Source organism: Penicillium oxalicum, chromosome II, assembly GCF_001723175.1.
Source record: "Penicillium oxalicum strain HP7-1 chromosome II, whole genome shotgun sequence".
NCBI lineage: Eukaryota > Fungi > Ascomycota > Eurotiomycetes > Eurotiales > Aspergillaceae > Penicillium > Penicillium oxalicum.
This window is the reverse complement of record NC_064651.1, coordinates 964540-990673: the sequence shown is the minus strand read 5'-3', so window position 1 is coordinate 990673 and position 26134 is coordinate 964540. Positions and strand designations below refer to the sequence as shown.

At 50.7% G+C, this 26134-nt stretch overlaps 9 protein-coding genes across 9 annotated transcripts; 4 read left to right on the top strand and 5 right to left on the bottom strand.

The window, feature by feature from the left end:
* Positions 1-29: 29 nt before the first annotated feature.
* On the top strand, positions 30-2130 carry POX_b02236 (uncharacterized protein; the record flags this gene model as incomplete). The annotated part of the gene is made up of 3 exons (XM_050111150.1): positions 30-511; positions 581-879; positions 980-2130. 3 exons carry the CDS (start codon positions 30-32, stop codon positions 2128-2130), a joined length of 1932 nt encoding a protein of 643 aa, XP_049971496.1.
* Positions 2131-2752: 622 nt separating this feature from the next.
* Positions 2753-3314, bottom strand: POX_b02235 (uncharacterized protein; the record flags this gene model as incomplete). Its single annotated transcript, XM_050111149.1, has 3 exons — positions 2753-2778; positions 2844-2974; positions 3052-3314. 3 exons carry the CDS (start codon positions 3312-3314, stop codon positions 2753-2755), a joined length of 420 nt encoding a protein of 139 aa, XP_049971495.1.
* Positions 3315-4659: 1345 nt separating this feature from the next.
* Positions 4660-5601, top strand: POX_b02234 (uncharacterized protein; the record flags this gene model as incomplete). Its single annotated transcript, XM_050111148.1, has 1 exon — positions 4660-5601. One exon carries the CDS (start codon positions 4660-4662, stop codon positions 5599-5601), a length of 942 nt encoding a protein of 313 aa, XP_049971494.1.
* Positions 5602-5949: 348 nt separating this feature from the next.
* Positions 5950-6963, bottom strand: POX_b02233 (Thymidylate synthase; the record flags this gene model as incomplete). Its single annotated transcript, XM_050111147.1, has 1 exon — positions 5950-6963. The coding sequence occupies one exon, from the start codon at positions 6961-6963 to the stop codon at positions 5950-5952; it is 1014 nt and encodes a 337-aa protein (XP_049971493.1).
* Positions 6964-7685: 722 nt separating this feature from the next.
* On the bottom strand, positions 7686-9436 carry POX_b02232 (Queuine tRNA-ribosyltransferase catalytic subunit; the record flags this gene model as incomplete). The annotated part of the gene is made up of 8 exons (XM_050111146.1): positions 7686-7875; positions 7950-8137; positions 8205-8282; positions 8336-8393; positions 8448-8768; positions 8857-8940; positions 9017-9267; positions 9362-9436. The coding sequence occupies 8 exons, from the start codon at positions 9434-9436 to the stop codon at positions 7686-7688; spliced, it is 1245 nt and encodes a 414-aa protein (XP_049971492.1).
* A 1290-nt stretch (positions 9437-10726) lies between these two features.
* POX_b02231 (MFS transporter prlL) lies at positions 10727-12776 on the top strand (the record flags this gene model as incomplete). Its single annotated transcript, XM_050111145.1, has 8 exons — positions 10727-10771; positions 10849-10978; positions 11073-11148; positions 11245-11326; positions 11397-11903; positions 12036-12205; positions 12273-12357; positions 12450-12776. The coding sequence occupies 8 exons, from the start codon at positions 10727-10729 to the stop codon at positions 12774-12776; spliced, it is 1422 nt and encodes a 473-aa protein (XP_049971491.1).
* Positions 12777-14537: 1761 nt separating this feature from the next.
* On the bottom strand, positions 14538-17077 carry POX_b02230 (uncharacterized protein; the record flags this gene model as incomplete). The annotated part of the gene is made up of 4 exons (XM_050111144.1): positions 14538-14871; positions 16268-16481; positions 16833-16892; positions 17008-17077. 4 exons carry the CDS (start codon positions 17075-17077, stop codon positions 14538-14540), a joined length of 678 nt encoding a protein of 225 aa, XP_049971490.1.
* A 5549-nt stretch (positions 17078-22626) lies between these two features.
* On the top strand, positions 22627-22923 carry POX_b02229 (uncharacterized protein; the record flags this gene model as incomplete). Its single annotated transcript, XM_050111143.1, has 1 exon — positions 22627-22923. One exon carries the CDS (start codon positions 22627-22629, stop codon positions 22921-22923), a length of 297 nt encoding a protein of 98 aa, XP_049971489.1.
* Positions 22924-24075: 1152 nt separating this feature from the next.
* On the bottom strand, positions 24076-25803 carry POX_b02228 (uncharacterized protein; the record flags this gene model as incomplete). The annotated part of the gene is made up of 2 exons (XM_050111142.1): positions 24076-24253; positions 24551-25803. The coding sequence occupies 2 exons, from the start codon at positions 25801-25803 to the stop codon at positions 24076-24078; spliced, it is 1431 nt and encodes a 476-aa protein (XP_049971488.1).
* Positions 25804-26134: the final 331 nt, after the last annotated feature.

The window sequence follows — 26134 nt, the reverse complement described above, 5'->3', positions numbered from 1 at the left end:
CACCCTCTCATTCCATACAGTCCCCGAAAATGTCCGTTCACGCCAACGGCAAGACACCTTGGCACGCATTTAGCAAATCACCATTCCGCACCCGTGCTGATTTCCAAGACGCATGCTGCGCTCTTCTGAACCCTCTCTTGCCGCTGTTCACACCGGGTGGGAGCCGAGTCAAAGTCGGGACATCCACGACTCGATTCGACGAGGCGGGTGCGCAGATCGAGGGCTATGCGCGTCCACTTTGGGGTCTGGCGTCGCTTCTAGCGGGCGGCTATGATTACCCCGAGGCAGCGAAATGGCGTGAGGGAATCATCAATGGTACTGATCCGGCGAGTGCGGAGTACTGGGGAGATATCGAAGACTCGGATCAACGCATGGTGGAAATGTGTCCGATCGGCTTTGCGCTGGCGGTAGCTCCGCATGTGTTTTGGGATCCACTGAGCGAGAAACAAAAGGGGAATGTGACAACGTGGTTGAATAGTATTAATGCTCGGGAGATGCCAAATACCAATTGGTGAGTCGTGCAGTGTCTCTCGAGACTCGACGTGACCGCTACTGATTTCAATGATCTGCCCCTTGATAGGCTTTGGTTCCGAGTCTTTGCAAACCTGGGATTGAGACGGAATGGGGCAGAATACTCCCACAGCCGGATTGAGGCCGATATGGATCATCTGGATACTTTCCATGTTGGGGGTGGTTGGAGCAATGACGGACCAAAGACCCATCATCAGATGGATTACTATTCTGGATCCTTTGCCATTCAATTCCTGCAACTTTTATACGCAAAGCTCGCCGGGGACTTTGATCCCGAGCGAGCTGAACGATACCGACAGAGAGCTCGAGACTTTGCCAAGGACTTTGTGTTCTACTTCAATCCTGATGGTACGTTGCGCATCATTTCGAGGGAACCTTTTCCATTCTCATCTGGTCGAGAATGAACCGACTGATTCTAATCTCGAACTTCTCCCCCCTCCCTTTCTAGGCCGAGCAATCCCATTTGGTCGCTCTCTGACCTATCGGTTCGCAATGGTCGGATTCTGGGGCGCCCTGGGCTTCGCTGATGTCGAGCTCCCTGCTCCATTAACCTGGGGCGTCGTCAAGGGACTCTTACTGCGCAACTTCCGCTGGTGGTCCACACAAAGAGACATCTTCAACAACGACGGCACTCTCAACCTGGGATACTGTTACCAAAACTCCTACATGACGGAGAACTACAACTCACCCGGCTCTCCATACTGGTGCTGTCTCTCATTCACCCCCCTGGCCTTACCCGAATCGCACCCGTTCTGGGCCGCAGACGAAGAACCCTACCCCACGGCCTCTCTGCCCGAGATTGTCGCGCTGAAGTATCCCAAACACATCGCCATTCGCCGCGGCGGCCACTCCTTCCTACTATCCTCCGGACAAGCATGTCATTACTCCATGCGAGCAATCCACGCCAAGTACGGCAAATACGCATATAGTTCCTCCTTTGGCTACTCCGTTCCCACCGGCGGCTACGAACTGGAACAGTACGCACCAGACAGTATGCTCGCGCTCTCGGAAGACGGTGAATTCTGGAAAGCCCGCCGACTCGTCGAAGACGCTCATTTCGAAGAGCCCGGTCAAGACGGCATTCCCGTCCTGGTCTCCACCTGGAAGCCCTGGTCCGACGTCGAGATCGAGACCATCCTGGTTCCCCCCGCGGCCGAGACTCCCAATTGGCACATTCGCGCGCACCATGTCCGCTCGGGCCGCGCCTTGAAAAGTTCAGAGGGAGCCTTTGCGATCTACGGATGTCGCAGTGATAATGGACGGATCCTTGGACCTATGACTGAATCCGCTGGCGAAGGTACATTGAATGGTGCTGGGAATGCGCTCGTTCTCTCCTCTGCCGGTGTTGTGGGTATCGTTGAGCTCCATGCTTCGGGTGTGCGGGAAGGTCGCATCGTTGTTGCGGATCCTAATTCCAACATTATTCATGGGCGTACCCTCCTGCCTTCATTGGCTGTGGATATCCCGGCAGGGCATGATCAGTGGTTCGTGACGGCTGTCTTTGCAATGCCCGAGAACACCAAGGACTGGCAGGTTGGGTGGGAGCAAAAGCCTACCTTGCCGGGATGGTTGAGTGAGAAACTCTCGATGGCTCCGTGAGAGTCGGTGGCAATCTAGTAATGATCAGTTGGGGGGGGGGGGGGGGGGTTCACATGCAAAGGTCTCAATGTGATACGCGATGTGTTGTTTCAATCCTTACATAGTTGGATAACTTCATTCTCTGTAGACTAAGTTTTCTCATCAAGTCTCATCTGCTGAGAATGTTGCTGCCAGATGGATGACTGGAATTCGAATCTTCCATTTCGCCCTCGATCTCCACATGGCTTGTCCCCGGAGAACCATTGCCGAGGGCAATGTCCCAACGACCTAAGACCCCAGCCTTGATGAACACACTACTATCTTCTCCTCGGATTCTTTCCGTTATTGCCCTCGAAAGCGTGACTCGCAGCAGACGTTGCAACTGACCCTGCTACCGGAGATCCAGAAGCACTATTCTTCGTTGTCCTACACATCTCAGAGGTATCTCTACACACGGCCCCACCGGCGAGGCGGGACAACCTCCAAAACTCCAGCGATATCTGTTCAACCATGAAGAAGATGTTGGATTGTATCATTTGGAATAAAGACCCCTAATAAAGTATATGCCAGAGACGGGGAAATGAAGCTCTGAGCGGCAAAAGGACAATGTAGCTCCCGCGGCATCCAGCATCTCAGGTCTGATTTACAAGACCTTGAATTGCTTGAGAACTACAGAGTGAAAAATTAGTCTTGACCTTGCAATTCGGCACCCAGATGTCCGGCGGGATACATACTCGCAGCATGGGCAAGATGCTCAGGCTTTGAAGCCTGCACATGTAGGCTCAGGTCATCCAGGGATCGATAGAGATGATCTTTGTTATTGGTGCAGTATGAATTGTCATGAGAGTTTGCTCCTTCGGGAACCCTATGATGCAAGACATTCAGTTACTCGGCATTGCGACCGAATCCCGGCTGGATTGAACCACCCATCGGGCAACTTACCACGTGATAAAGACCAACTTGTGACGTTTCTCATTGCCGGTCGGAGAATCGTAGGTGAACTTTGTGACCATGTAGCGAGGGTGAGCAGGGGTCAAGAGGGACACAATTTCATCGTGACTGTCCGATTTTCCAGACTCGGCCACGGTGATTTCTTTCTTGTGCCAGTCGGGGGCAAAGACGATGTAGTCCAGGATGTCGGTTTCCTTGAGGGTGTCAAACTTTTCCTGACACTCAGGTGTGATGGTGGCAAAGCCTCGAGTCATGATGGCAGGGAATGAGATGGTAAGTCGAGTGTTGATGGAGGAAGAGGGGCTGTGAGGTGATGAAGTGGATGAGTGCAGAGAGGGGAATGAAAGAGAGTGATCGACGAAGAGCTTACCCCAGGTTTCTTAAATGAATGGCCGGATGCGGGAAGACTCCCCCCCCAGTGGTCCAAATCAGCTCGATTCTCCTGGAAGGTTCCTGCCACACTTAATTGAAGATCAGACGCAAATTTCTCCTCTTTTGCTAGGATATTCACTGTATTTAGGGTCGTGGTCTGCAATGTATCATTACTAGTGGTGATGAATACACTGTGTTCGACTGAAGATTGGAGACGGGGCGAGGCCAGAAGTATGCATACTCCGTGGTGTTGTCGATGCATCCGATTGACGCAGACGCACGCTATTTGTGGTCATTTCATATTCTGAATAGATGTCCAATTCAATAACACCTGGGATCTATCTGTCGCCAGCGCATCTTTTTACACCCAAGTTGAAGATGGGTGGGGATCTGATTATCAGTGATCGACCCCACATCACCTGCTGCTCTTGCGTTTATTGTATGGGGACTTTGAGCACACATGAGTAGACATAATACGAGTCCCGAGTGTAGTTTTCAATCTCATCAATCCCAGACATACACATGACCGGATAAAGATGCGTTACCCAAGATTACCAGATGAGCAGACAGAGGGCTTTTTTTGCATTCCAATCGAAATGGTCAAAACTGCTCGACGCGAGACCCCTATCGACAATGCGATGTGCATGGCCCAGACTCTTCAGAACCAATATGACCCTGTAGGAGTCTGGCTAAGGACTAATGCTCAATTGATTACACATTAGAAATGTGCACATTCATTGAACTTGTTTATGACATTGCTGAAGCTACAGATCCTATTCCAATGACGCAATCCTTGGAGCTCAGGACACGGCTGGCGATGCTTGACTGAGCGTCAAGATACGCGATGGGTGAGCAGCTGGACGATCGAAAGAATACCAATCATAATGTCAGTCGAGTACCATGACCATCATCACCTGAACAGCCTCGAGAAAATCCCAGCCAAGCCACCCTCTCTCATGATGGATATACTTGCCAATTACACACAGGAGAGGCTGACGCTGACGAGCTGGTCGGGACCCACGGCTGGGCTCCGGTCCCGCTGGAAGCTTCTCCGCATTAGTCACCTGTTGCCATCGCATCTATTCATTTCTAAGCCTCATACTTTTCCACCATGCTCCGTCCTTAATTAACCTGCGCCTCATCTGCACCGTACCTGTTATTACTGCATCTTGCATTCATTTTGTGCTTTCTTTTCTCGCGCTTGACGGCAGCATCAAATCTCACAGCATGGCTCCTCTCAGCATATCCAAAGGGTCCTCTTCACCCTCCCCCACACGCGGAGAATCCTACGTCCAAATGGCCGACACCGATCTCGAATCGATCGGCCGCCACTGCCAATTCGAATATTGTGGCCAACTCGACTTTCTCCCCTTTCGATGTGAATCCTGCAAGAGTACCTTCTGTCTCGACCACCGATCCGAAACCGCCCACAAGTGCCCTCACGCCGGAGAATGGGCGCGGCGTCGCAACGGCACAAATCAGCAGGAGAACCGCCCACCGCCCGAAAAACCCACCATCTACAACTCCGATCAATGTGCCCATGTTTCCTGCAAGACGCTCATCAATACCCTCAAAGACCCCGGCGTGCGCTGTCCCAACTGTAATCGCCAATACTGTCTGAAGCACCGCCTTCGAGAGGAACATGACTGCGCCAAGCTTACCCCGCTAGGCGCGCGACAAGGTCCTAGCCCGAATGAAACGATCAAGTCGATGTTCTCGCGGATGCGAACCTGGGGCAAAGAGAAACAAGCTGCAACGTCGAACCTCATCCCAAAGCCCAAGGTGAAGCCGAATAGTCCGGCGGCGCGCCTGGCCAGTGTCAATCAGATGAAGCGGACGGCCAAGGGTGATGCAGGAGTGCCCGTCGAGAAGCGGATATATTTGCACACGGTGGGAACGGCGGATACGCAGGCGGCGGAGCCTCCTGCGGGTGACTTCTACTTTGATATGCGGTGGAAGGTGGGCCGGGTGCTCGACGACGCCGCGCGGAGGTTGAAGGTGGAGAACTTGAACAACCGTGTCGGTGGGGAGGAGGCGCGGTTGCGCATCTTCCACGTGGAGTCGGGAGACTTTTTGGAGTTTTCACAGACGATAGGCGAGGGAAAGTTGAAGAATGGTGATACAATCGTATTACTCCGGGGGGCAGGCTTGGTTCTGGAGAAATCTTGATGGCATATTTCTGGGAGCAGCTTGGCCACCATCTTTTTTCTTCTTGTTTGGGTATCCATTTCATCGCATGTTGGGACGACGGGTTTTCTTTTACTCCAGAGCACATCTGTTTTAACCATAGCGTGTTTTCATGCTGCCGATGATACCTCCCTTTCCCCCCCCCTTCTATATAGAGCGCGATAAACTACTTATACTTATCATTGCGCATAATCTACTCGGGTTCGACCACTGTCACCAAGACATTGCCATTATTCATTTCCCATGTTGGGTATCATCGAAATATTGCAGACCACAAAAAAGACAAAAATGAAACCACAAAAATCAATCCAGTAGCGCTTCCGTCTCATCTCAAACACTCATCTTCATCTTGATCGTCTTATGAGGCTTGTATCCAACCACTTCAAACTCATCTTCCTTCCACCCATCAATCACAGCACTGCCACGATCATCTCGCTTGATGACCAACTCTGGAAACTCGGTCGGCTCCCGAGTCAACTGCTCGTTCAGCGCATCAACATGATCCAGGTAAACGTGCGCATCACCCATCGTATGGACCAGCGTGCCCGGGTGCAAATCCGCCGCGTGGGCCAGAATATGCGTCAACAACGCATACGAGGCAATATTGAAGGGCACACCCAGACCCATATCGCACGACCGCTGATACAGCAAACAAGATAAAGTGCCCTTTTCATTCGGCTTGCCCGTCTTTTCATCCAACTTCATACTCGCCGGGAACGAGACGTAGAATTGCGCAAACATGTGACACGGCGGGAGCGCCATCTTCTTCAGATCGGCGGGATTCCAAGCACTCATGATAATCCGGCGATCAAACGGGGAGTTCATGATCTTGTTCACGACTTCCTGAAGCTGATCCACCCCTTGACCGGTGTAATCGGTCGTGGCATCGACGTATTCTGCGCCAAAATGACGCCACTGGAAGCCGTAGACGGGTCCCAGGTCGCCCTCTTCCCGATGGCCCAGGCCGACTTTGTCGAGGAATTCGCGACTGCCGTTTCCGTCCCAGATTTTGATCCCGGCTTCGGAGAGGGGCAGAGAAGATGTCGATCCGGCAATGAACCAGAGCAGTTCGGCGAGGACGGCACGCAGGAAGACGCGCTTGGTGGTGAGGAGGGGGAGGACGGGGATCGGATCTCCTCCGTTGGGATTGGGCTTGGAGAGCGAGAAGCGAAGTTGAGGCGGGGCGAAGATTGATCGAGTTCCGGTGCCGGTTCGATCGGGTCGGTGTTCTCCTTGAGCGAGAATCGTGCGGATCAGATTGAGGTATTGGTGTTCTTCGTGCGAGGGATCGTGGGCCGCAACGGGCTTGGGGTCTGCCGCAGCAGGGGTTTGTTCTTGTGTCATGGTGGAAATTTGATGACGAGTGCGGTCAATTGTATATATATGCCTTTTTTGTGTTTTTTTTTTTAGAGTCGGAATTGAGCGCAGACACCAAAGAGGTCCTTTTTTTTTCTGGAGGTAAAGAGTGGGTTGTTCGAGGAACAGCGGAACGACACCGGCAGGAGGGGTTTCGACGCGGCATCGACGCGACGCGCTCTCATGTGATCCTTATCTTATCGGTGCAGTAAATGTATGCGAACTGCGGGGCGGCGGGTGATCAAGTAATGAAGTATGCACGAGAAGTGTTACCATGGCCATAGAGACTAGAACTTGGTGAATTGGGCAATTACGAATGGAAATACCATAGTTCCAAGAAAAATGGTTTGAAGACAAAACAGGTTACATGCATCGCAATCCATCATCCTTTTAAAACAGACATTCATGCAGCGTCTGTCCCAACTCGAATTTGTCATTTTAAACAGAAGAGTAATTACAGAGCACAGCCTTATTATAAGGCGTCATGGTGGCAGCAGAGAAGCCATGCAAGCCCAGCCTTAACAGTCGCATTTGGCATAGCATCGAGCAGCCAAGAAAAAGTAGCGGTGAAATTTGATTTGATAAAATATCCCCAAAACACCGATGAAATGCAACATGTCCCTCTTTTTCATGAATGAGACGGGGTTGAACCCCCTCCCAACAAAGCTATAAATGAGAATCGGTCCACTGATTATTCCCTTGATGACTACTCAGTCACTCAAAAGGTCCATCCCAACCCCTCGAAGAGCCCCTATGGCCCATTCGGGATACTTTGTTTTGTCTCCTGCGTAGATGTTGAAGAAGAATTGCCGAAGAAAGGCGGGATACCGATCTTCCAAGATGGCCCGGCGAATGTCTTTCATCAAGTTCAACATGTAGTGCACATTGTGCATGGTAAGACTGGAGATGGATCGTCAGAATCCCGAGCTATGAAGATTGAAACATGAATCGATGGGGGTCATGTAGAAACTTACAGATGAGCTCCGACGGTCTCCTTTGCTGTGACGTGGTGGATGTACGCCTTGGTGACACCCAAGCCTCCTTTTTCCGTGGAACGGCAGCAGACGCACTCACAATTTTCTTCAATGGGAGTAAAATCGCTGGCATACTTGTGGTGGCGGAGATTCAAAGTGCCCGCATCGACGATCGCATTGCCGAATCGCTGATCTGGCATTAGCACTAGACCGAGAAAAAAAGTTAAAAAGCACCGACAAGTGCTCGGCACTTACCGCTGTTCTCGTGGGCCATACGCAGTCAAACATGTCTGCACCCAAAGCCACGGCAACGACGATATCTTCAGGGTATCCCTGGGAATGTAATCAGCAAGATAGCAACCGAGCACATGATGAAGACAACATACGACACCCATCACGTAGCGAGGCTTGTTCTCAGGAAGCAGTCCAGTACACGTGTCGACCCTAGGCCCCCGTTAGAGCGGATTCCGCAACACTTTCTTCGGAATTACCACATACACTTTGCAGAACTCGTCCTTGGCCTCACCACCAGAGAGACCTCCGATGGCAATTCCCGGCGTATCCCGAGCGACCATTTCCTCGCAGCATTTCCTGCGAAGCTCCAAGTCCAATCCACCCTGGATGATGCAAAACAGATTTTGCCTCTCGGGGTACTTGTGCGCGTCAATACAGCGATCCAACCACCGCACCGATCGGTCCATAGCTTCCTTGATGCGGGCATGATCTGGGGATGTGGTGGCAATCACATCGTCCAATTGCATGATAATATCCGACCCGATGGAGTTTTGTAGAGAAATGGAGTGTTCGGGGGTTAGAAGCCTAAGAGGTCACGAGTCAACACACCCACTGGGCCAGCATGTGGGAGATGTCCCCCTGTTGGACATGGGCCATGTGGGGAGTCTCTTACATGGGGGATCCATCGTGCGGACTGAGGAAGCGCACGCCTTCCTCGGTCACAGTCGCCAGCTTGAGAAGCGATACCATTTGAAAACTGTACAAGGCGACAGTGTATCTCATTAGCTTAGATCTCGAATTGAGATACGACTGTTGGGTCACTGGGTTCTCACCCGCCGCTATCGGTCAAGAGGTTCCGGTCCCATCCTTGAAACTTGTGAGCACCACCCACCGCATCCAGGACCTCTTGCCCCGGTTTCAACCCCAGATGATATGTGTTATTCAAGCATAGCATGCACCCTGTCTCCCGCAATTGGTCATACGTCAAGCCCTTCAGAGATGCTTGTGTGGCGACCGGCATAAAGATCGGCAGGGGCACAGAGCCATGTGGTAGTTTGAGGGTGCTCGCTCGGGCTTTAGTAGTCTAAAAAGTTGAGACGAAAAAAGGTCCTCCTCCCTCCGGTCAATCCTGGCGCCTCTTGGGGGACGAAAAATCATTGCGAAAGGACCACACGCACCGAACATTTCCCGTGCAGGTCAAAAGTCAGTGCAGAGGGCATAGGTTTTCGGACAGGCGGTGCTGCCGTGGACATGGCGACGGTCGATACTGGACGTATCTTGTCTAAGCGATTCAATTGAATTCGAGTCAGCGCCGCTGAAAATCGCATAGAGATCATGCGCGGGGAGGGGATCGTGGGGAAGAGCATTTGCGATGCGCTTTCAGGCACAATCGCGCCGATAAGGTGTTTGTGTGGTTTGCAGCATTTGGCGATAACGAGACCGGGTCGGGCCTCGCAGCGACACGGTGAGAGACCAACCCGTGGCGGAGCGTTTTCTCGCTTACTATTGAACTCGATCAGCCCATTCTTGTTCGGTGTAGTTTACGCCGAGCTTGACCCAAAGCAGAGAGTCAGGTGCAATGGCAGCATGAGAAATTCGAGGTGACTTCTTCCATTTCGTGATACACGACGCGAAAGCAAAGACTTTGACAGGCAGAAAGTAACCGTCACAAGGTCATAGGTACGCGCTACCACTGGACTTGGAAGATGAGTGCGTTCATCTTAACGAAGATTCAACATGCGGCTGATCTCAAGTACCGTGGACGGATGGCAGCAGAAGGGGCCGCCTCTCTTTCTTCAAATACCCGACAATGGGAACTTTCTCGGAGCGGGTTTTGAGTTGATTCCTGTAGTATAGTCAAGCATTCGTATACACTAGACTCGTTGTAAGGTATCGAAAAAAATTTCCACCATTGAACAAGCAGTAAAAGAAGCTCATCATGATCTCCAACTTTAGAGAACATGCCGTGACCCTTTTCAGTTACTGACTTCGGATCTAAAATCCCCAAATGATTCCTACCTCCAGCTGAGATGCACATCCCTGCCGGTCGAGCCGAGACCTCTCAGGACCCATTTTTTGACCATGAATCATGTGGCCAGCGAGTATCTGACTCGCTTCTGATCGCAAATCAAATCTCATGCAAACCCCTCATCCATCTCGCTGGGGCAAAAGACAGACCAGCGGAGCGTGGGGGGGGGGAGGGGAGGCCACGGACGATTGCCGAAATGGCCAATGCAACAGGGTCCCAGAATGCGGGGGCCAAAGATAAAATCCTACCGCTGTGTGTGTGTTTGTGTGTTATGCGATCTCCAAATAGGTGCAGATCGCTACTGCGTACAGACAACCTATTGGATCTGATTTTTTGGCATAAATAGAAAAGTGCAAGAGAGAAAACAAGAAAAAGAAAAAAAAAACGAGGGGTTGCCGCCTCTACGAGCTTGCATGCAAAAGCACTCAACATTCTTCCCGACGAGACATTCATATTTCTATCATTTATCCCCTGTGCGAGAGTCCGTGGACCGCACGCACTGTCTAGGTTAACAATGGCGGAGAAAGTGACCAGTCGAGGTGTTGAGGATGCGGTCGAGGTGCGTGAAGGAGTAACTCTTGAAACGCCGACGGAAGTTCATCACAGAGGAGAAGAAGAAGACTTATCAAGTGACAGTTCCCTGAGCATGAGCTCGATCCGGAGCGCGAAGCGCGCGAAAAAGCTTTGATCTGGAAGCAAGATCGCAAGATTGTTCCCTTGTGCGCCGCGATCTATCTTTTGTGTTACTTGGACCGGTCGAATATTGGTGAGTACGACATACTACGGAAAGTGTGTGTCTGGGAGGGGTGGAGAGGGGGAGAGAAGTTTTGGATAGAGGGAGAATACTGATCGTCTCATAGGAAATGCCAAGATTCTCAACGCCGACACACACAATGATATGCTTTCTGAGACGAACATGACACCCTATCAATTCACGTGAGTGTTGCGTCTGTAGCCATGCGAAGATAGTGCTGGTGGTGAAGTTGGTAAATTCTTCTTGATCAAAGCTAAAATGCCCCCTACCAACAACAGTATTGCACTGATGGTGTTCCTGATCGCATACGCACTCTTTGAGGTGCCGTCAAATTATTTTTTGAAAAAGCTTCGTCCCAGTGTACGCCGAATCCGCAGCTTCGCTCTCCCCTCTCGGACATTCAAACTGAACCTTTTTTTTTTCCCATTAGAGATGGATCGCTTTTCTCATGCTCGCATGGGGCGCCACGACCATGGGGCTCGGCGGTGCCCACAACCATGCCCAAGTCACTGGCCTGCGCTTCCTTCTCGGTGCGATGGAGGCAGGTCTATTCCCGGGCCTGGTCTACTACCTTACATTCTGGTATCGAAACTCTGAACGATCCATGAGAGTCGCCTTGATCTTGGCATCCGCCACCCTGGCCGGCGCTTTTGGTGGCGCTATCGCGTTTGGCGTCGGTCATATGAACGGCGCTCACGGACTGTCCGCTTGGCGATGGCTATTTATCATCGAAGGAGCCCCGTCTTGCGCCTCGGCCATTCTCGTCTGGTTCCTGTTGCCTGATTACCCGGAAACCACACGATGGCTGTCTGCGGAAGAAAAGGAGCTGGCGGCAGATCGGTTGCAATTGGAAGGATCTCAAGGTTCTGCGAATGCCATGTCCTGGGGAGACGCCAAAGCCGTGCTTGTGGACTGGAGATTATATGCTCATTATGCGGTAGGCTAGCACCTTTCCCCCTTCAATGCGTCTCAAGAAGAAAGCAGTGGGGGGAAAGAAAGAAAGCAAGACAAAAAAACTGAGAATCGCAACGCAAGAGAGATATTCTGGACTAATCGCAGACGGAAATAGGTGTACTTTGGAATCTCCACCCCCTTCTCAAGCTTGTCTCTGTTCACACCGGCGATCACGGCCGGGTTAGGGTATTCCAACTTGCGAGCGCAGCTGATGACGGTGCCTCCGTACGCAGTTGCCTATGTGGTGACACTGACTGTGGCCTGGTCCGCAGATCATTTCAACAGGTCAGTCTCCTGCCAGATCCCGACTCTAAATATAGCGGAGCTCGATCTCTAATCCCGTTACTCTCAGTCGTGGTCTTCACTCGGCCGTCTTTTCACTCATCGGAGCCATGGGCTTTCTCGCTTCCGCCGTGCTTCCACCTGATGCTTACCTCGTAAGTACCAATCTTGGTATCATTGACATAGTCATCCTTCACACACAAATGAAAAAAAACTCACCTACTCACGACTCACCAATTCCTCCCAGCATCGATACGGGTGTCTCATCGTCGCCGCAAGCGGCTCCTTTGCCTGCATCCCCCCACTCCTCGGCTGGCTTTCCTCGAACCTGCGTTCGACCGCGGGAGCAGGACTCGCCATCGCCCTGAACGTATCCGTCGGCGCGCCGGGGCAAATCGTCGGTGTATGGATCTACAAGGCCAACGAGGCAAAAAAGGGGTATCCAACGGGTCATTGGACCAATGCGGCTTTGTTGCTTATGGTCACGGTGGGTTGTGTGTTGTTGCGGATCTATTATGGGTGGAAGAATAGTCGGGGTTTTGGCGATGGGACGGGGAAGAAGTTTGCTTATTAGAGATGTGGTTGTTGAGTGGGGAGGGATGTGAGATGAGGTTTGGTTTTGAATAGGAGAGTGTTTACTCGTGCCTATGACCTACTTGATCGTTCTGCTATGATCTAAATACTGAGTATTGGCTTTGGCCTTGTACTGGGTAGCTTAGTAGTAGGAATACAGGATAGTATACTCCACCCAACGTGAGAAATTCTCACGAAAATAACAAGAAAAAACCAGATCGAAACAGTCCTAGACGTTGTAACCAGTACCTAGAATAAAAACCACTACTCATCCGAACTCAATCAAATCAAACAACTTTACTTCAGTAGCACCCACTCATCGCATTTTCCAAATTCAAACAGATTCACCCACCCGATCATCCTTTAGAACCCAAGTATCTTCACGTAACCTTATACACCTACCGGCCCCGGACCGAGACTCTTCTTACTAAAAGCACATAGGTACAATACTAAATCCTCGCTAGCAGATATAGAACCGCAAATCCACATCCCCCACTGCAAATTTTCACACCGAACCTACTAGGTAGTCCAGGTCCTTTAGTACAAAACCAAGTCCCCCATCTCATCTCACTCTCGACCTCTCATCTGAATATGGATCTTCTATTTTAAGTCCGGTAGAAATCGACCCAGGTCCAATCAATCGAATCCGCACTCGTATCACATCTCGACCGTTACCATTGGAATGAAAGTAATTAGACTTTGTATAATCACCTTATTAAGATCTATATCAAAGGTGTCAGTGTCGATAGAGTGTTTTTTTCCCTCTATTTTTCCCAGGGGCACTACTAACTGGAAGTCTGGAAAGAAAAGTCAACTTGGATCTAGTCTCTGTCGGAAAGAGAACAAACTAATTTTCCCAGTGTTGCTTCTTTCCAAAAAAAAAAAAAAAGAAAGTGAGCAGGTTGGATAAAAATTGCGTGTTTCCATGTTTCACGTATTATTGAACTGACGAGAAGTTAGGAAAACATACCGAAATTCAAATACGAGAGAATCGTATACTGTGTGGCTCTTTTTTTTTGGTGAATGAATAAATCTCTGGGTATACTCGGAGTTGGGTAGATTTGATTGGAATGGTGTGCAATTGACTCGATGAAATGGTAGGAGTGACCGTCCATGTACGCCGAGGTACTCGACTTGATACGAGAAGAAAGAGAGAAAAAGAAAAGAATAAATCAGATTTCCAAAAAAAAAAAAAAACCAAGCGTTTCTGTCGATGATTTTGTACCTCATCACACGAGGGAGTATTTCCCAGCGCGTAGACGAGATTCCTCCTGTATACAGAACCCCAATGTTCCTAGGCAGACCGAGGAGAACTGACAAATATAGGAAACAAAAGAAGTGAGCAAGAAGAGATAGAAGAACAAGAGGAAAGAAGGAAAAGTATCAGCGAGAATAAAAGATGAACAATACCCCGAACCAAAGGCACACCCTCCACCCCCCCGGCTTGCGGAAGACTTGGCGGGTTGCTCAATTCAACGTGTCCCAGTGGTCTCCCCAGCCGGTCATTTTTGGACCCCCTTCCTCAAGCATTCAAGTCATAGAACAGCGCGAACAAACCAGATCAGTGGATAGAAGAGAGTACCTGAAAGGGAGATTTACAAGAAAAAAAGAAAAAGGGGTGGTCAGTGAGATGAAGCGAATATTGTGAACCGACTTGGCCAGGGTCTAGGGGACAGCCTGATTGGTCCCAAGGTTGAAAGGTTGACACATGCAGATTGAGTGACACAAGCGGGGAGGTAAAGCTCTCGTGGGAAATGTCCCATTACGTCCGGGCGGCATGGGAGCATACGGAGCGGCGCAAGACATCACCTTTATGCTTCATCAAAGAAGGGATGCTGGTGCCACTGTTGCCAGGGAACCCAACGGTCCACGATTCGGGAGGACCAATCAACTCGGGAGTTGGCATTTCACTTGGCACTGCGCGGCGATGCTGGTCTTCAATGTGTGTGAGTGTAGGGTGGCACAGCACCGACTCCGGGGTCTTCGCCGTCGAGAGAGACTCGGCCTGGCTGGCAATCAGCATGCGTGTACCCGCATCAGTGGTCAATTGCAGGGGCACAGCCCAGGAAACAGTGTCGATAAGTGATGGAGTCTCCCTATCGCCTGTGACAGTGAACGATATTTTGGACGTTGAACGCTCTGGCCCACGGCCACAAGGACAGGGGGCCAAGGCACACCTGGTAAGGGTTCCATTGCCTGTTTACGGCGTGCGGAACAGTTGGTCCGGTAGCGGTAACTGAGTTTTCCCAAATCCGCGGTTCGAAGCGGGTATCTTCACGGCGGCGCCCCACAGAAACACTCCACCCGTTCCCTTTGGCAGCAATCGGGGAAGGTTCCAAGGACAGGGATCATAGAAAGTTTGTGGACTCGAATCATGGAGAGGGTGGACGAGGATGGTTTTCTTGGAGGACCCATCTCTGGACAGGCCATGGCCAGCACAAACACTCGAGGCGCGCATCATGGAAGCGAGGGGATTTTTGAAGAACTCTCTGCCGGACTGGACGGGGACTGTTCCCAGATTGCGCACGCAAAGTCTTTGTTCACAACGTAGAGAGGGTCCTGTCGCTGACGCTTTGAAACAGGGCCCAATTCCTGGCGGTTAGCCACACAGAACGTGGCACAGCGCCATGGATAGGTCGCACAAATTCACTCCAGCCCGAGACGAAATGGAGGTAAGAACAAATGACCTCCAGGAGAGGGAAAGAGAGGGGAGACCCTGGTCTTGTTGCGCAACGATTTCCATGTGCCGCACTCCTCGACGCTTGGAAGAAAACACAGACGGCAAAGACCAGTCTGTGTTTGGCCCCATTTTTTTCCATCCAACCGCTTATTCTCTTTTTTTTTGTTTTTTTGTTTTTGCGTTTGAACGCCCCCGATACCACGATTCTTTCCGCATTTCCACCCAGCACTGAAGTATGGTCCCGGCGAGCGACCCAGTTCAGCCTTGTCCCTCAATGGTCAACTCCACCGTTGCCCGCGAGTAGCATCCTTGCAGTTATCATGGGTCCCAGATCAAGCCACACGTATCGATGGGGCTGCAAAGAGATTGAATCCGGACCGCAGGTGTCGTCCCCTGCATGTTTGCGACAGTTCAACTGCATCTGCCCACACCCGTGGTCCATGAATTCCCGCGATGCGAGTAAAAGCAAAGAGGTCAGCGAGATCGTTGCGTTGTGGGCCCGCACACCAAACAAGGGAAGAGGAAGAAAAAAAAATCAGATCCACACGACTCTCGGCGCCGTCGAGAGGCCGTGGCCATTCCCCCACCCTCCGTGAAGTCAAAATACCAGAAATAAGCACAGAGAGCCGCCCAGAACGAGGGAAAACAATGATCGGGAACAGAAATGGAAAAGAAGAGAAAGAAAAGAAAAGAAGAAGAGAGCGAGAGCGAGAGAGAGAGAGAGAGGGAGAGAGAGGGAGAGAGAGAGGAGAGAGAGGGAGAGGGAGAGAGAGGGAGAGAGAGAGAAAAGGGTGTCTCTGTGTCACGCTCACAGTCCTCCAGTGCCTCGACCGTACCCGGACGATTGTTGTGGGAAAAGTTGTCCGGGATAAACGGTCGACGAACGAGGCTGTTGATTCAACGTCTTCAAGGCGACTTCGGCGGCGTCTTCTTTGGCGTTATTGATGTACTGGCCATCATACCAATAGCGAGCGGCGATATTTTGACCTTGGACCGTCACGGTGCTGGACCAAGCCGTGCGACCTCCTGCGTTGACGACATCAAAGCCATTAGCATCATCCCGCTTTCAAGGATTGTGACTTAAAAGTCGGTGTACTGGATTCTGTTTTCACCCCCCTCCTCTGTTCTTTCCTCTCCGCAGATCCACTTTTTGCACCAAGCCAGAGACTATGGCCCAAGAGGGGAAGGGGAAGAGATGGGTGCCAAAAAACGGTCCGCGAGATGGGTCGAGGAGGAGGCCGGTGATGCGTGGAGCGACACTCCACGAGCATATTCCATCGGCTCGCGCGATCCCGGTCTGCAGCCCTCTCGACGGTGGAAAGCACGAGACCAGAAAAAATGCTCCGGGGGCAGAGAGAAAAAGAAAACGGACTGTACCTCGCCGATCGGAGACGATATTGAAGACGGGTGTGGGCAACTTGGCACGTCTGCAGTGTTCTTTTGGAGGTGAGTATGCGAGGACCCCCGTGTCCCGTGGAGATTGATTCGGATCGGATCGGGTGATATGGAGGGGTGGAACAGGCTGATATTTCTGCGTCGCACACCTACTGACCTTGAAGCTGCTCTTGCCAGCTGGGGCGTGCTCCCGTGCTATTCCCTTGCGGACTCGTTGGCAAGGACATGATGGGATCGTCCCGAGGGAAGAGAGATGAATGGCGAAAGGTTCGATAGTGGGGTGGCTCAGGAGAGGAATCAATGAGCCGAGATGGTGGACAGGATTCGAGGTAAGCGATGAGTGACGAGACGGCGGTTTTGGAGAGGGGGGGGGGGGGGGGGGGGGGGAAGAACAGGGAGGAACGTTGGTGGGGAGAGCGAAAATCTGCTGGAAGGACGATATAATGTCGCGAGACGCAGCCACAGCCAGGAAAAATAATAATTCCCAATTCCACAATTGCAAAAGAGAAAATGTTCCCGATGAAAGCGTGCCCTGGGGATAGGAAGAAAAATTCACGAGTCTCGGGTTGGAGGAATGAAGACGGACAATGGACCTTGAAAAGCAGGAGAAATCGAGGATGAATCGTCAGATGTTCGTTTGCTGGACCAAGTCTCGCACAACCTTTTTAAATCTTCAAGGGCTTCAGTATGGGAAGCGGGGGAATCATATAGGACAGCAGCCCTCTTCTGGTCGAACGCTGTAACCCCAGGACTGGAGGAGGTCCATACCGGGCAGCAGGAAAATCCACTGCGGAAAATAATAAAAATAATAAATAAATCCCCCATAACCCAGAAATACGAAACCAAAAAAAAAGAAAAAAAAACGGGCAAAAATCAAATTCGGAATTGCAGAATCAACATGGAAACCTAAAAACGCATGGAAAACGCCTCCAAGGAAAATAGTGTTTCTCTAAAGGGACGGTACATTCTGCAAGCCGCTGCTTGTTCCTCGTCGGGAGGGTTGATTGTTTTCTTCTTCCAGTCGGGTTGATTTTATTTTGTTTTCTGATCTAATTTTTCTTTTTTTGGAATTCTTTGGGGATTTTGATCATCGTTGGGGATTTCGAGTCATTTTTTTTTTTGGAATGGCTTTTCATTCCCCCCTCCGATTTGCCCAATTTCCACCTGACCCAGTTGTAACCGGAGATGGAGCCTGGAGCCTCGAGACCAAGTGGATTGGACTCCTGCAGCACGACATGGGGGGGGGACCAAGGGTGTTGGGGGATTGGGCAAAGTCCGTCAGACCGTCTTCTTCATTGCGTGACTGTTCCAGGGTGATCCACCAGTCGAGGATCGGACAGCACTGGGACATGCGGATCATTCGATTTGAGGCTGCGCACTGGAACGGCCCGGCGCACGGCGACCAGAGATTGGACCGGTCCTTCAGCACATGAAGAAATCTTGATCCAACGGGGGGACGTGGTGACTGAGGCATTCAGTTGGTAGAGTAGACCGTCAACACGCTACGGAAGCCCAAAGGCCCCTCCTGTATAGGCTGGCCTGGTGAGGTCCATGCCAAGGGGATCACGACCATCTGGGGAATATACTTGGAAGGGTGCTGATGTATTGACCAACATGCCTGCAACCTTCCAGGCTGTTGATCGATTGGCTTACAGACGCAGGCTGTTTCTGCTGGCTCCAGGCCATTCGGTTGTCGTTGACTCGGGGTGATATCCCATTCACCAACGCAGCTGGAAGCCTGATCCAGCCAAGCCAACTCCGGCAAACCAGACCTGAATTGATGATGGAAGATAGAAAAAGAGGCCAAAAGAAAGAGAGGGAGGGGCGAGGCAGGGGAAAAAAAAGAAGTCAAAAAGGTAAAACGAAAAACAAAAACAAAAAAAACAGGAAAAACAAAAATCCCCCACCTCAGCAGCTTTCTGACCTGATGCCTTGCCGAATTGAGTTCAGATGAAAACGTGTCCACGCTGCAGCTCGACGTTCAAACCCTAATCTCCAAGACTTTTTTGGTCCTCTTGGATTCGCTCGGGGGACAGGGAACCATGACCATTGGTTCGATAATTGAACAACTCAGAGCACTCATCTCCACAATGACACGACCCAAAAAGGGCCCCGAAAAAAAAAAACAACCACGACCAGAATTTGAAAAGAAGAGCGGCAATCATCATATCATCATCAACAGACACCAAGAATCAGAAAAAGAAAAAAAAAGAAAATCAGACCTGGATGGCTATCGGGAAGATCCGCTACGATTCACACGTATCGATTAGGAGGTCAAAACCCCTCAACCCCCCCAAAAAAGGAAAGAAAAAAAAAAGGAATGATTCACTGCCCCAATTGAGTGGAGAATCATCATTCCTACCAGACTCAGTCCTGTCAGAAGGGCCCTCCCCCTCCATTAATACCTCATGAATCCACCGTGATGGGAGACGGGGCAGAATCGGTCCAAAAGAATAGAACAAAAGTACCTTTCCGCTTCATCAACTGGCCTCATGGGGCGGCATCGTTCGGTACGAACGGCCTCCTGTCTGCAACCGGGAACTCCCTCGAAGATTGCGACGAGATGATTCGCGACGGAGATGGGCTTCTGGAAGAACTTCAACCCCTGCGGCAACCCGAAGTCACGTACAGGGAGCAGGTCCATCATCGCTGCAGAATGGCAGGCATATGTGGATGTATGTCGTTGGTTCGTGGGGGGGGGGGGACCTAAACTGAGTCGAGTCTAGCGGGGGCTGATGATCAGTGCCCAAAAGACAATGCACGTCCATCGAATCGAACCCGTCGTCATGGAGTCGTAGATTTGACAGCTTTTTGAAGCGACGGACGGGAGTAATTACGTTGACATATTGGACACAAGCAAGGTCACTACATCAAATATCCGCCAGACACTCTTGTCAAGAGTCGCCATAGTCACATAAACATACAATCGAACCAAGCGCACAGCGCTCGGCAGGAAATATTGCGCCGTCATCATCCCCAGAACTCCTATCTCCAGGACAAAATGACAGCTCAAAGAATACATGCTCATCCTCCAGCCTCCGGCTGACACACAGGTAGTCGGCGGTGGTTGAATCACCTCAGATCCTCAAAGGCACTTCTCCCAAATGTCGGGCCGCTGCCTTCATCCCAGACAAATCACCACCTTGACGACAACGAAGGTGCATCCAACCATGCCCGCATTGCCAGCGCATTGATTCCTCTCTCTCTTTTTCTCCCTCTCTTTTCCATGGTACGTTTTGATGTGATGAGATCATGGAGAGGCATCATCTACACTTGACACAGTCCCCGTTCATGTTGCACGATGGTGAAACCTTGCTTTGCATCGCATGAAGGTTCAGGGGTGCAAAGGGACCGATGGATGGCTTTGTCAGACTCCGGAGCAAGTCCTCATCGTGGAGAGGTGCTTTCTTTTTCCTTTTTTTCCTATTTCCCTTTTTTGTCATATTTTTCAAAGGGCTAGGAAAATGTTCCCCCTTTTTTTTTCCAAATTTTTTTGTACCAGTCTTCATCCTCAGCCTTTCGTCCGGCAACAATTCGACATTGAACCTCGGCCTAATAAGGTCGGGTCGCCTTGCAGGAACGGTCTGGTCGCGGGGGGCCGGGTCTGGTCGCGCGACAGTAGAAAGACATGACCGATCGAGAGAAGCCTCAACAGTGCCGATACATTTTAGCCAGTCGTATCGATGATCCAGAAGGAACCAAAAAGGAAAAAAAAGGGGGAAAATCAACAAGAAAAAGAAATCCCGAGGACCAGTCTTTTTCATTTGTTTTACTCTTTAATTTTGTCTCTCTCTCTCTCTCTCTCTCTCTCTCTGTCTCTCTCTCGACTTTATGCTTTGAACCGATTAATACAGACAGATTGGATGGCTTCCCGTTCTGCAGAACGGATCAACATCACCCAGACTCTGATTCAACACGTCCCGGAGGTGGGGGGGCTAACCGCTTGCCGTTACGCTTGACCAGAATCCAAAGCCTCTAGCCAACTGCCCCGTGCCAAAGGAGATGCTCCCCGTGATCCGCTCTGGGGCCTGACGGCTCTTCCTCGGCGGATAAGAGCCGTAACAACGGTAGCGCATTGAGACTATTGTCTTTGAGTTTGGATTTTTCTTATGATGTTAATATTTTTTTTTTCTTTTTCTTTCTTCTTTTCCAAGAAGAACTGCAAAATAAAATAAAAGGTTTTTTTGTTAAAGAAGACCCCATGTTGAACAAAGAAACTTTCATAGATGGTTAAACAGACCTCTATGATTGCCTTCAATCAGCCTCTCTAGTCGGGCACGAGAGCATGAAGTTGTGCATCTGCGGTAAGGCCGACATGCAGCCACGTCGGGGGGGGGGGGGGGGGGGGGGGGGGGAGATGCATGCTCTATATAGGGGAGAAATTATAGGATGGAATGGAGAAAAGGGGGGAGGGGGATAGATAGAGAGTAAGTAAAAGAGTGAAGAGAGAGAGGGCAAGGTGGACGATCAAGACAGGCAAGGGATAGAGACAGAGACTTCCAGCCCAAAATAGGCGACAAGATCATTTGACAGGAAGAGAGAGAGAGAGTGTGTGAGAGACCCCGACGCAAGATTTTTCCATGGTTCAACTCTCTGCAGCTAGCAGCCTTAGGCCTCATATTGATGACATGTGGCGAGACGAGGCGGCTATGTTGTCTATGTGACATTTGGCAATGATAAGACCGGAGTGTCAGTTGCATCGGATCATCCAAACGCCAAACAACGGGGGATGGATGTGTATATTCAGCAGAAGATAGAGAGAATCAGAGACCGAGAGATGAAGGGGGGAAAAAAGATAAAAGAAAAAAAAAAGGCCCAAAATTCCTCCCGTAAATTCCTTTGGCGAGAAATAACTTACAAGTCTCCCCTCCCAAAAAGAGAAAGGACCCGAAGGGAGGGAACCAGAAAATCAAACTAAACAAAGAGCCGAGCCGGTTCCGGGGCTGGGCCGCCCCCGCGCATGCTTAGCCGGACTGGAACGATGGAGCCAGTAGGACCTCGAGGAGTTCTGGCACGGGCGGACCTCGTGTTTAGTTTCGGGGCGATCAAAGCCCAGGTCCAGCTGTTCTACTAGACTTGAAAAAAAAAGACAAATAAAGGCGAGGATGTGACGTGCGTGACATGCATGGTACATATCAGATCAAAGTACAACATAGAAAGCACGGTCCTTGCAGCATGAAGAGTCAATTATATGCTTTTGATTATTCGACTTTTGAAGATTATGCTCTCTTATCTTCTCCCACACCCCTTCCCCCGCGCCGTCATATCCGCTCTGCTCTGCAAGATCTTTTCACAGGATCAGATCAGATCGGAGGTTTTATTTGGAAGGATTCTCAAGTGGAAACCGCTAGGAAGGAAAAAGAGAGAGAAAAAAAAAAGGAAAAAATTCCGTTCGCCCTGATCCACCCTTCCCAGACGCACTACTGTAGATCAAGTCGGGAATCACACACTTTAGTGCCAATGTCGAACCATGGTTCCGATCTATAAGCCTCTCCACATTTCATATCGGCCGAGCCTGGCGTGTCCCTGCTTTTGGCCCTCTACCCGCCAGAGAAAAAAAAAAGGGGGGGAGAGGCGATGAAAAAGGAATAGTGGAAGATGGTGAGAATTATTCAGAGCCAATCAATTTAAATGTATTCGCTGGCACTGATGCAGTGAAAATGTTAGGTACGGACTAGAGTATGAGGACCCTGGTACATGAGTGTTGAACAGCAATATCAGCTCTACTTGTATTATCTGCGTTAGTCTGGATTGGAATCGCCTTGTCGATCGAGCAATGTACGTGCGGACTGGTGGTGTATTGACGGGTCAAAGAGCCCTTGATCGTGGAGGGCGGCAAGAGAAGCATACCACAGATAAGTCGAGTTCATGCAGGTCCGAACAGGTCAAGAGGAACAGCACATCTCGATGGCACACGAATGAGTACGATAGGCGCCTGCTTGCCACGGAAGCATACACTTGGGACACATCTCAATTGGTCTTCGAATCAACAGGTACTTTGAGGCAATACAGCCAGGTTCGGCTTGCTAATCTGCACAATACCAACCGGAAACGGCGAGAACAGCAATCGTGATGCACGAACAAGTGAGCTTGACAGCTGTCAAGTCCCAGCTGTCGACCTCACCAAGGAAATTACTGTCACATTCAAAGACGCCAACCATGGCTATCCACTCGCAGAAACATGGCATAGCTGGCCTCCCCGGGGGGGGGGGGGCATATGGATCCTTAATTCATCATCATGACCAAGTTCATCTGCTCAGTGCTTTTCTTTTTCGAAATGACCCCTGCAATCTGTAGTCTGCAGTGTGGAAAATCAGACATGGCTGGCAGCACATGAAACAATCTTGAATGCGCTCTTGAGAGCCAATCGTTTCTCCTCCCCCCCAAAAAACATCCTGACGCGTCAAGGATCGACCGGGCCAGGTGTTCATGCTTGGGCAGAAACGTCGCTTCCCCAAAACCGAGCTTTCCGGATAAAATTGGATCTTTGGGCCATTGCCATGACTCGGCATTAAAATTAGACCGCCCCCAATTGACGGAAGAAGAAGCTGCAGGATCTCTGCAAGTCATCGGATAATTGGTCCGAAACTAGAATTGCGATAGGTCAGAGTCTCCATACAAGGCACAGACATGGTCAGAAAGGTGATGTCGTATTCATATCATTAAATCGTGAATTAATCCCAACATAAAGGTAACCCGAGGCATCATCTGTCCTTTTTTCCCGACAAGCAAGATATACCGAAGTGATGAACTGAAGAGGAAGAAAAAAAAAGCCAAAGAGGTAGAAAGAAAATGTGAGTAGAAAAAAAGAGAGCGAAAAAAAAACAATTTACACGAAAAGAAGAAACAGTGTCATAGCCAGGCTCGGGTCGTATCACGTCATCGACCTAGATAGCCCCTGCTTGTATATGTCCAGCAAAGCCACGCCAGCTCATACAATGTTCAAGGACCATCGGGGCTCCCCGAGGGGGAGGCCAAATTACAGTCCAGTGCATTGACTGATTGCGGCCCAATGTCCCCATGCACAAATATGTTGAAGAAAGAAACAATCTGCCGGTGTGGGTAGTTCTGTCGTTGGTCAAAAGTCTTGGGAAGGCAAGATGTCAAGGGACCCTCGTCCCTGCTTCATTACTCCCATCCACGGCTGAACTCGCGTCTTCCGTCATACCGAGAAGGGTAAAAGAAGAAGGGAAAAGAAGTCCGGCACAACCGCGAAAATTTTTCTCTATGCGGAACCTCGCCGATGAAGGACTTCACCGATCAGGCGACGTGGCCCCATCCGTTCCAAACTTCGTGAAAGTGCGGCACCGGTGGAAGAGATGGCCGAGCCACGGCGCTCTCGATGCCAGCGTCGTCGAATACAATCGTCCACAAGCGTGGTGAGGCCCGTTGCAACGATGACACTAGGAGAAATAAAAACACATATTAGCGTTCAGATTTCTTGGAGACAAGTCGAAGCAAAGCGTGGTGGTGGGGTTGATTCAACTGGGACAGAGCGGCGCCAGTCATGAAAGCCATCCGAAACGGGAAGAGCCAACCGTGGATTGCATGGAAATAGCGGGGATGAGTCGTTTGGGGATCATGCAAGACCACGGTAGGAAAAAAAGCAGAAATAGGCAAAAGCGAGTCCCGAGATAACAGGACTTGAAGTGAAAAAGCAAATACCAAAGCAAACCAACAAACAAATGCAGTGGACTTACTCTGCAATATCGGGCATCCGTTCGTACACGGTGGGGTCGCTGATCCAGAGACTGGAAGGCGGCACCCAGCCTCCCTTACTCTCCTCCTCAATGGCCTCTAAAGGTGTCAAGATGTCCGGCATCAGATGTGCGATCGTTTTGGATGTTTTCATGTCGACCAGATGATAAGAGAACTCGCGCAAGTCTCCCTCTCGACGGCATTCGCAGCGCCACTGGTACCGCGTACTCCAGTACTCGTACTCGTAGCGGTAAGCGCCGGTCCCACCACGGCGCTTCACCTCGACATGAGCGTAATTGGAGAATTCCAACAAGATCGTGTCGGTGAGATTTTTATCTTGGGGGTGAGATGAAGAGGAAGAGGAGGTCGGAGTCGGGAATGAAGAGGGATCGGTCGTGGTGGAGTCGCCAGCATGAGCTTTCGCATCGTGCTTCATACCCGATCCATACCCGGAGTCGCGTCGCTTGGAAGAACCGTTGCTCTGGGCGGATCCGTGGTGATGACCGCTGTGACTTGAACCCGGCCGCAGGCTCGCAAACATGCTACTCAAGGATCGACGAAAGACCGGTCGTCGATCATGCGACGACTGCAACTCTTTACGTGTTGAGTGACAGACTTCGCGCCCGGAGTCACGGCAGTATCGACGGAAGGAAAATTTGCGAGAAAACAAATCGTACATGCGCAGGTGGAAAAGAATGACATCTTGCTGATAACCGTCGCGACATGGCACGACCGTGTCGACACGCAGATTCATGTTGCCGTCAATGGTAGCATCGTCATGACGGATCAGCAAGCGACGCGTTGATGGGAAAAGATTGCCGAAAGAGGAAGGCGTCGAAGCCAAGGCATCCGATGGAAATCGTTCATCTCTGTTCCCCACCTCGAACACAGGCTCCTCGGGAATATCGTGATTCTTAGAGTTGGTCGTTGAGGCATAGGTAGAGACAGATTGATGGGACTGGAAATCCTCGTCATGTTCATCAACATCCTCGACATCATCGTCATCGAATTGGTCATAATAGCCCGCTTCCGCCTCATCACCTTCCTCGCTCTCGTTTTCTTCCACAGACACCTGAATCGGGGGCCCATCCAAGTACTCGTAGTCTGTCCATTGGTGAAATTTGCCCCCCGACACAGCGCGCTCACTCAGAAGGGTAGGAGCGGTACTTCTTGAGCGATCCGAAGCTGCTGTATCGGTTGAGCTGGAGCTGCCAGCGCCGCCGGTGCGGGTTTCCCCAGGTTTGTAAAATCCCATTTTCCTTTGATCCTGTGACTTGCTAGATGCAGGATGGTATAGGGGTAGAGAGAGGTAGAGGGTGTAAAGAATGAGACTATATCACTTCACTTCTCCCGGTGCAATTGGCCGTGGGTCAAAAGTATGACGGGGTGTCTTTTGGCCACCAACGATGTTTTGATCACAACAGAGACTCTCGAGTCATGCATGCAGCCGCAGTATGCAAGTTAGAATGATGAAATTATATACCTTGTTCAAGGCAAAGCGAACGATCCCTCGATTGTTGACAGACCAAGCAAGGGGATGGTGGATATGCCGTAATATCTAATCCCGATCTTTTCTGCAGGACTAA